This window comes from Ammodytes marinus, assembly GCF_949987685.1.
Source record: "Ammodytes marinus genome assembly, chromosome: 18".
Classification (NCBI taxonomy): Eukaryota; Metazoa; Chordata; class Actinopteri; order Uranoscopiformes; family Ammodytidae; genus Ammodytes; species Ammodytes marinus.
The window spans coordinates 25,339,128-25,349,121 of NC_137222.1; the positions used below are offsets into that span (position 1 = coordinate 25,339,128).

The 9,994-nt window shown below is 43.3% G+C and overlaps 1 protein-coding gene across 2 annotated transcripts; it reads left to right on the forward strand.

The window, feature by feature from the left end:
* The first annotated feature begins 2,071 nt into the window (after window positions 1-2,071).
* Window positions 2,072-9,629, forward strand: LOC307265497 (E3 ubiquitin-protein ligase MARCHF3-like). 2 transcript variants are annotated; one of them, XM_080047247.1, is made up of 5 exons: window positions 2,072-2,402; window positions 3,745-3,977; window positions 5,130-5,334; window positions 5,591-5,800; window positions 7,987-9,629. In XM_080047247.1, the coding sequence occupies exons 2-5, from the start codon at window positions 3,787-3,789 to the stop codon at window positions 8,143-8,145; spliced, it is 765 nt and encodes a 254-aa protein (XP_079903373.1). In that variant the 5' UTR covers window positions 2,072-2,402; window positions 3,745-3,786; the 3' UTR covers window positions 8,146-9,629. The 2 variants fall into 2 exon arrangements, with proteins under 2 accessions (XP_079903373.1, XP_079903372.1); XM_080047246.1 differs by having other exon boundaries at window positions 2,072-2,322.
* The last annotated feature ends 365 nt before the right edge of the window (window positions 9,630-9,994 follow it).

Here is a 9,994-nt window from a genome sequence, read left to right on the forward strand (position 1 = left end):
CATTTGTCACCAACAATGTTATCAAAAACCCAATTAATAACTTATAAATCTTTTAAAAACCTGAATTAAAAACTGTAGCAATGGCGGCCACAGCTTGGATTTCATTTTCGCCGGGAGAAACTGAGAGTGTACTGAATGTACACAGACAAATGATCGATTAAACGTAACATCATCAGGAAATTATAAAAATGGAGATTTCTATGGAGTGATTTTGCTTTAAACTGTACAGGGTCGCGTTGTTGCAGTGACACTCTTTCTTCAGTCGGAGCTGCAGCGTAAAGTGAAAACAAACTGAATGAAATGAGTTTGGGGCGTGGCCCCATCTTGCTTCCGGTGTAGTGGAGGTCCGTTTTCTCCATGGGTCTGCAAATAGGTACTCTTGAATTCACCGGCCATTGTTGTTGTTGTAAAGCAGCTGACCGGCGCGGCGCTAAATGTTTACGTCACACCTGACGCTGTTTACAAGCACCTCTTTCATTCCGGAGCGCTGTGTAAAAGGGACTACTTGATGCGCCAGCAGGCCGGCGTTGCTTGGTTCTGTGTAAATAACACAGAAGCAAGCAAAGCCGGCATATTGGAGTGATGTTGTTCCGTCAATATGCCGCAATCTCTGTGTAAAAGGGGCTTATAAGAAGATCACCCTGACACTGTGGAAACAGATGTTGTGATACTGTGGTTCCATATGTCCAAAGCTGGGCACTGAGGAGCTGTGGGTGGCATTTGGAACCGGAAAAAAAACTTTGGATATGTTTTTTTTTAACCTTTCAGTTAATCCCATTGAGACTCTTTTTCAAGGGAGACCTGTTCCCATTTACACGTTACCATTCATACACCGATAGCAGGCTAACTATCAACATTCACACAAGGCAAGGTGGGTGAAGTGTCTTGTCCAAGGACACAACAACTATGACACAGGTGGCAGGGCGGGGATCGAACCGCCAACCCTTCGATCATTGGCCGACCCGCTATACCACCTGAGACACAGTCACAGTCAGTGTATCTGCTAATACACTTCCTTCCATGCCATCACTGGCTGTGATACAGTATCTACATTTTCAATACAGGCAAGAAGACAGCATGGCATTCACCTGGAATGCTGATAACAAGGCAACAGAGGCCTTTATGGCACTATCAAATGCTCCTTATAACAGTACTCCTGAGGCGGTTGGTTTGTATTAATGAGCTTCACAATTCAACTTTATGATCGCACCAGCAGCCAACTCAATATCAATCATGCTCGTCTTGACTTGTTCACAAGGACAAGGAGCTTGTGGTGTAGTGGTTAGAGCGTCCCCCCAGAGGCTCAGTCCTCATCACAGCAGACCCTGGATCCAATCTGACTCAGGGTCAGTTGCTTTGCCCCTATTTCACCTCTGTCTCTCCAAATCTGTCCAATAAAGTGAAAAATGACAAAAAATGTACTTGAAAAACAAAGAACAAGGAATGGAGCACATCCATAGTTTATCAAGGAGGACAATTTTGGGTAGCCTACAAGCACATAAAGTGGCAACAAATATGCCTTCTCCAACAGACTGGGGTTGGATGGACCCAAGTGATTGGGTTGTGTTCAACTCTTTCACAGGCAAGTGAGGCCCGCTGCTATTGAACAGCAAACCCCTTCTGCGCTGGGCTGTAGGGCCAAGCCAAGCCGAGACAGAACATTTAATGTGGAACAATGCCACATGTTTGAACTGTTAAGATGTGACTGCAAGAAAGGCTACAGGCGACAATGCAACTGCAAACCCCTCATTAAAGTGCACATCTCTGTCAGTGTGGAGGTGACTGTCAATAACAACTTCATCAACAACAATAAAACAATTAGACCATTAGAAGCATATTTGCTAAGGTCAAATAGGCCTAGAATATTGTTGTAGCCTACTTTTACAGACCCTTAGTCTATGCCTGGGCTTATGAACAAAATTATTGCGTTTATAAAAATCAACACAGCATTCATGCAACATACAAAGAAAAATGTAACAAGGAAAGGCCTACAGTAGGTGGCGAAAATGTCCCGTCTATTAAGAAGACGCTCAAAGCGGAAGTACAGATCGTCTACACTCCAGTCAAAGGAGGACTCTTTTCAGGAAACTTGGAGCAGATGGGGGAACAGTTTTTAATTTGCGCTGAATCTGGATTATTTGGTTAAAACAAAGACATTGGTGGATTACCTTCACAATACTGGACTATACAAAATGATTTTGGGATAAATAACAAACAGAGGGGGCCAGCAATACGTCATAGCTGCGTCTAGTCTGCCTGACCAAAGAAGAAGAAGTAGGCTCCAGAGCGACCAAATAGCGGAGTTGGGAGGAGGAGATATTGGTACTCAGGACTATATTTTTCAATTTCAAGATTTCGACTGAAGCTAAGTCTGTGGCATGTGTCCGAAATAGATGAGACGTGTAAGCTGACCCGTAAGCTATGCTAAAGGCTATAGCTTCTCTAAAAGTTGTCAGAGCGTGCCTCATGATTTATCCCAACACTGAGCCGCTGTGTGTCGGCGTACGTACACATAACATTAGCTAGCCTACTTGTTGATACGTACACATAACATTAGCTAGCCTACTTGTTGGTGTACACAGAACATTAGCTAGCCTACTTGTTGAATGACGTTGTCATTATTGACACATTTGCGCTAACGTTGTTCTAATACAGTCCATTGCTGTATAACAAAACTGCACCTGTTGGACTGACAGTAGGCCTAGGCTACATGGGTTGTCCATGTGAGGACCGTGACATCCTCCAATTAAAAATATGTCTGCATTAGTTTTGACATCTTCTCCAGGCCCGCGTGGCACTGGCACTGTGTCATTCACTGAGATAAAATGCAAATGAAATAAGTGATGAGAAAATTGTCAACTTAGAATTGTGACTAAATATTAGTCTCTGCTTTGAGTTATTGCCAAAGTAAACTTTGTGGGTAATTAAATGACAGGTCCGTTGTGAGTCAGCCTTCATTTTTCTATATTAAAGCTGCATCAATCAATATTTTTTTAAGAACAATGGGCCTATGGAATGTTGCACAGTGATAGATCACACACTCTGCAGCTCCCCTGTTAGCCAAGTTTAGCTCATTGTTTTGCTTTTGCCTGAAGTCTCTCAATAGCATAACATTTGCATTGGTTTTCAGTGATACACCCACAAGCTACTTTACCTGCTCAGCACCTGACAGGCAAAGATAGCAATTAGCTAGTGAACATTGCCTAGTTAAAGGGAGTCAGCGATTCTGGAGAATGCTTGTTGTCAAAATCACTTTGTCAAAATCAGCAACACACCCGTTTACAGAGCCTAGGCTGTGTATTGAACACTGGCTTTATTTCTGTGCACACACAGTACAGCCAGGTTTGGAATTATGACAAAAGATATGAATTGATTATGACAGAAAGTAGGACAACAAGCCTTCTCCATAATCACTGAATCCACCTTAAACAGGCGTCATGATCCTGCCTCAACCTTGGCCTACTGTAGGCCTACTAACAGTAACAGTGAGGGATTTGTTCATATCAGCTATACCTCCACAGCTGGATGTTGGTTTGTTTCCAAACTGTCTGCTCATGTTTAATGACCACTAGAACCTTTTTTTAGTGTTGCCTCCATGCTCCTAGAGCTCAGCTGTGTAGTGTTTGTGTTGGTCTATGACAGTTGACAATGTGAGTCCATCAAAATCAAATCGAAAACCATCTCTGTTCTGCCATTGTCTAGTTGAATTCTCTCTCTCTCTCTCTCTCTCACACATATTCCTAGATGGTGGAATCCATGTAAAACAAGGTTCCTATTGTTGCCGCCATGACAACCGATCACTGCCAGTTGTTGGCAGAGGTGTTGCCAAAGCAGTGTCCTTTGGCCCATGTGTGTGTGTTGTCTGATGAGCCCCTGCCTGGTCAGACCATAGGCTCCACTGGGGAGCATCCTCACTGTTACAGACAGCTGGAGCCTCAGATAGTGGCTCCAGGGACGGACGCTAACACCAAACAGTGGTAGGTCGCTGCTGGTGGATGGATTTAAATGACCTTTTTAATTCAAATCTTTTCACAGCATTCAACCTGGGGCAAGTAAGGTAACCACTAAAACCATCACAGTGTTTATTTCAGTGAAATAATCCTGGGGGAAGTTGTTCTCCCAACATCCATTTAATATCAAGCCCCAACCACAGCGAGTTCTACCAGCATCCAGCGAAAGTGACGAAAAGAGTGGCCATTAGGGGCATGTTTCATAATAGAGCAATGTCTCATTGACTCCCATGTTAAATGTGCCGTTTTCACAGCATTATTAAACCTATTTAAGGCCTGGTACAAAAAAACATTCTAGTCTGTATGTTTAGGTCATATCTCCATGACAACACTGAGGGGGGTGAATTTTTTTGTAAAAAGGCTAGTTTTTATTCTATTGGAGTATAAAATGTATGTGAATAATTAGGGGCGTGGCCTCTTGAGTTAAAGCTAGCCGCCCGCTAGCCCTCACTTTGCCTCAGAGGTATATGTCAGCTAGATGGGCGTATCTCCCTCCCCCAGAGTCACATCAATGCCCTTTTTTGGTAAGAGGAAATGTGGCGACGTGCATAGAAGAGGAAGATTGGATGCAGGCTGAATAACTGAGGTCAGCCCGGATGCTACATCCATTTTATATACTATCTATTTTTTATTGACATAAAGTGCCACCTTGTGGCACTATATTTAATAGACTCTGGCTGTTACAATATGCGATCCACATGAAATAACCTGCTGATGCTCAATAATGTGGTGTGGACTATCAAACTGTCTGACCAATAATTGAATAGTATTTCTGTACATGTGACTATTGTTTACAATTTAGTTTTGCCTTTGTGAACACAAACTGAACCATCTGGAAAATGAAACGATACATATCCAACTTACATCTGATGCCGCACCCAAAGACACACAACCTTAGTAAAATGTGTGTTGGTCTTTAGAGGAAAGTTTTCAGGTAGAACTAGTGAATAAAGGCCCTGGCCATGGTCCATGTCAGGGAGATCTTTGAGAGGGAAGGCATGACTCATTCCAGGGACATTCTCATCAACTTGCAATCACCTTTGACAAAAGATGAATAGAATGTATACTGTAGAAGAGTACTATGACATACTGACATGGATTATCTGGTCTCCTGTCTAGTGCAGTGGCAGAGAATCCCATGTGTCGGATCTGTCATGACGGTGGGGCCCAGGAGGAGCTGCTGTCCCCCTGTCAGTGTGCTGGCAGCCTGGCCACCATCCACCGCCACTGTCTGGAGCACTGGCTGTCTGCTTCAGGGAGCAGCTCCTGTGAGCTCTGCCTCTACCAGTTCACTGTCAAAAGGAAGTCTAGGTCTCTGCTGGAGGTACACCATGAAGCTTCAGTAGCATGCAGCTCACTCATGTATTGATCTAGAAGCTAACTGTGCCTGTGTGTGTGTGTGTGTGTGTGTGTGTGTGTGTGTGTGTGTGTGTGTGTGTGTGTGTGTGTGTGTGTGTGTGTGTGTGTGTGTGTGTGTGTGTGTGTGTGTGTGTGTGTGTGTGTGTGTGTGTGTGTGTGTGTGTGTGTGTGTGTGTGTGTGTGTGTGTGTGTGTGTGTGTGTGTGTGTGTTGGTGCTGTAGTGGCTGGGGAAGCCAGGTCTGGGCCAGGAGAAGCGCACTCTGTTTGGAGACATGGTGTGCTTCCTCCTCATCACGCCCCTGGCCACTATCTCAGGCTGGCTGTGCCTCCGTGGAGCCATAGACCACCTGCACTTCTCCAGCCGGCTGGAGGCTGTGGGGCTCATCGCTCTGACTGTGGCCCTCTTCACCATCTACCTCTTCTGGACCCTGGTGAGTGTGCTGAGCTGAGGTGTGGGTGCAGGTGTAATGCTGTGTTTTATTATTATTAGGGCTGTCAAAATTAACGCAGGGTGATTAATTTTTTTAGCGCAATTAACGCATGTGCAGAATGACCCGCCCCATGCATCCCACCCGCTCTGTACTACAGTCACTTTAACGTTGTGGCTGACCCAGGATCAGTAGCTGCGTGCGGCCAAACATAGCAGCATGCTAGTTTGTGTTTTAAACTACTAACCATGGACCTATAACTCCTGCTAACGGCCACGTCTGTGTCGCGGGCGGCAGTTGCTCTCGGAAGCAACAGGAGAAACATTCTGCTCCATTCACGGGAGGAAACAAACGTCTGCAGTTTTCAGAGGTGTGTGTGATTAATACGTGACATCAACATAACGTTGGCTTTCTGTTACAAATGAACAGTCCCATAGAACGTGGTCACGCGTGCAAACACACACACACACACACACACACACACACATGCGAACTGCAATCAGGTTTTATTCAGGGATGCAAAACCAAAACTATCCTATATTTGCTCAAAAACATAGGAATAGAGACAGCCAAATTGAAGTATGGTGTGGTAGCATATGTTTTAGTTGATTATAATTTATTTGCAGTATTTACACATCATTTGGATTTTCAATTAATTAAAAAAACTAGCGCCAGCGTTAGCCGGGAAAGCGGCGCATACACAGACGTATACAGTGATGTCATAACATGGCTCTCTTGTCAGTGGAAAAGCAAACCGGTTCTTAATAGGTTCTTAGCGGTTAACAATGCACATGAATGCTTTGACATCTACCTATGCAGTCTGCCAGGGCAAATGGCACATACACTTGTACTACTTTCCTGAAGTTGAATGCTTTGCTTTCCTTAGCTGTAAAGTGTCAACACTTATCATGAGGGTTATTTTGTCCTTAACAGTCCCCGATGGCCACAGAAGATGCTATGAAACCGTTTATTCAGGCTAAAGGGTACCCACAAAACATTTTAAGGCTAAGAGTAGGTCCTAACGTGCTGATTTAGGAGTAACTCTCAAAAATAAGGGGCGTTTCACTCCTAATTTTAGGACTCCTAACTTTTTAAGATAAGTGTAATTCACAAAGCATTTTAGCGCTAAAACTAGCTTCTAAATCTATGAAAAGCTAGGAGTCCTCGAGAGGACTCCTAAGTCACTAAGAGTAAATCACAGACAATCATTTGATGGTGTTTTGGAGAGATTTAATGCTAGTGAGCTTTATAAAAGGTACCTTTAATAGCTGTAAGGGGTTAATGATCTTAGTAAAGCTATATTTAGAAAGTATAGCTACATTTATATTTATATAGAATAATATTTATTAAGTCCCTTTACCTGCAGTTGCTTTGGGTTTACGATGCACTGAAAGTTACTGTTGGTGTCACGTTTGGGTTTAATTTGTTACTAGAGTAGGCCCATATGTGGCGCTTCCATCTCCTCCATTCCACAGGTCCGCTACTGTATAGTTGCGCGTCTCGCCTTTTTCCTTCCGCATGCACTTTTTTGTTTCTTAATTGTGAATTTCCTGGTTTGTCGCTGTCTGACTATTGCTGCATAGTCCGCCGTTGAGAGAAATACACTGAGAGTGCATGGCGTGCAGCTGTTCAATGAGGATATTGTTTCAGATTCAAATCATTGTAGGTTAATAGTGAACAAATGTGTGGGAAACCCTGCAGTATCTTGGTTTCATGTTAAATCAGTGTCACTTGTCATTAATTGTATATAAAAACTCTTAACTTTAATACAGAGACACGATATGGATATCTCCCACAGTGTTACTATCATAAATTCACTCTTAGCTCTCATTCCTTCTCAGCCAATCACTGTAGGCATAGAAGGTATGAACATGACGTCATCCATAGCAACAGGGTCAACCCCGCCCTCTAGTCTTAGCTTACGAGTCCCTCCCATTCCTTAGTAAAAGTTTGTCTTATCAGCTTTGTGAATAGGTTTTAAGAAATGACTCCTTACTAAGAACTTTTAGTGCTCCTTAGGAGTACTCTTAGCGCTAAGATAAAATGTTTTGTGAATACGGCCCCTGATCCTTATGTGTGAAATAGGGTGGTGTCTTTTAATTGACATCGTTATAAGGGAACAGAAACAGTTCATGGTGAAAATGCATAGGTGAAATCCTAATGCCCATTCTATCTGTGTGTGTCCACAGGTGTCTCTCAGGTATCACTGTGGACTGTACAGTGAGTGGAGACAGTCCAATCAGAGAGTAGTGCTCCTCCTGCCCAGGGCACACAGTGGACTGTCACTGCTTCCCTCTGTACAGGACTCCCAGCATGGGAAACAGCCAGACAAAGAGTCCATAGTGTGAGCAGGCAGCCAGGATCTCCCGATGTCAGCCTTCGGCGGCAGTGGTGAAGTGGGTAGGGAGGTCGCCTCTGAAGTGCAGGGTCGGAGGTTCGATCCTCCGCCTACCCGCCACATGTCGAAGTGTCCCTGGGCAAAGAGACACTGAACCTCAAATATCTCCCGATGGTTCAGAGGGCGCCTTGCATGGCAGCTACTGCCATTGGTGTATGAGTGTGTGTATGAATGGGTGAATGTGGTAAGAAATGTAAAGCGCTTTTGGGGCTGAGAAAATCAGCTAGAAAGCGCTTTATAAGTCAAGTCCATTTACCATTTATCCTCCTCTCTCTCTCAGCACTTTAAATGCTCTGCTGGAGCTGATGCCGCAGCACTTTATCTCCAACACACTGCCTGAGCAGCAGCCATCTTGGCTCCTGGGTCGACCAAATGACACAAGACTAAAGACTTTGATCATACCTGGCAGTAACAGCCCCACAATCATGATGAAAAGTTTCTACCACGGCTCTAGTATTGCTTCATGAAATGGTTGGACATTAAGGGAAATATTGTTATTGAATCAAGTGAGAAGTTTGTACTGTAGGCACCTACTGAAACAACAAAGAAGATTTGGACATTTAGAATTCAGCCGTACAATGACACGTGTATGTTACGTGAATGTAACAAATGAGTGTGTGTGATATTCACTTTGTCCCTGGTTGTAAAGTCTTTATATGCACAGCTATCATGTTACAGGAGCGACAGTCTATTGGATGGTCCTTGGACAGTTTTGGCACTTTTGATTCTTAGGAATACACTTAAACCAAAAGCTATTTTATATTTGAATCTTTTGTATGTTAGGTCTGTTTAATGTGTGTGTGTGTGTGTGTGTGTGTGTTGATGTAGAAAATAAAATGTGATGGTTAATACAATAAGGTTGATTCATTTAAGGTTCAGTGATTACATGAGGGTTATTTTATTCTATACATATTTCCATTTAATGCACTAACTTTCCACTACAGATGTGATTCAGCAGAATGTCCTGAATAGAGGCCTCAGAGCCTGGCATGTATCATAGGTAGTAGTAGAAAACTTTATTGTCCCCCTGGGGCAGTTGGGTTTGCGGCACAGTCGCACTTCATGACAGGACATCAGACGTAATGACAAACAGATAGTCCACACATCAGACACTGACAGAACATACATAACACACTATGGCTTGTGGGACAAAAGATCATTTGGATCTGTTCTTGGTCACAAGGGGTAGGCAGAAACAACGACCAGATAGCAGTGTAGGCCTTTTCCACCAGTCTGTCTTTGTAAATGTGTTCAATGCTCGGTAGTGTGATCCCAAGTTACTTGCTGGCAGTTGTAACTGTTTTTCTGATGGTCATGTTTTCATCCGATTGGTGCGACATCCAGCAATGGCTGATCATTTTAAAGGATGTTCCAAGATGAAACAATATTGTGTAACATTCAAAATCCAAAGAATATCCAAATACCTCCAGGTGCAACACCAAACATTAGATTATCAAAGAAAAGTTCATTTTCTTTTCATGTACTCTGGATGTATACTGAAATATTTAATTTAGCTGATTATTACAGCTCATGGAAATCAAAAATCCAGCATTTTGAAATATTAGAATGACAAGAGCAATCAAAATAAAATAAAAGGATTTATAAAACAAATGTTGAACTTCTGCAAGTAATGTTTATTGATCCACACAACACTTGGTTGGGGATCCTTTGCATGAATGATAACGGCGTGGCATGGATGCTATCAGTCTGTGGCGTTATGAAGCCCAGGTTGCTTTGATAGCAGCCTTCAGCTAGTCTGTATTGTTGGGTCTGGTGTGTCTCATCTTCCTCTTGACAAT

Bases quoted from the DNA above. Each gene is read 5' to 3' on its own strand.
- LOC307265497 (XM_080047247.1), top strand. From the start codon at position 3,787: ATGACAACCGATCACTGCCAGTTGTTGGCAGAGGTGTTGCCAAAGCAG. The intron at 3,978-5,129 runs GTAGGTCGCTGC...TCTCCTGTCTAG, and splicing joins GACGCTAACACCAAACAGTG to TGCAGTGGCAGAGAATCCCA. The intron at 5,335-5,590 runs GTACACCATGAA...TTGGTGCTGTAG, and splicing joins AGTCTAGGTCTCTGCTGGAG to TGGCTGGGGAAGCCAGGTCT.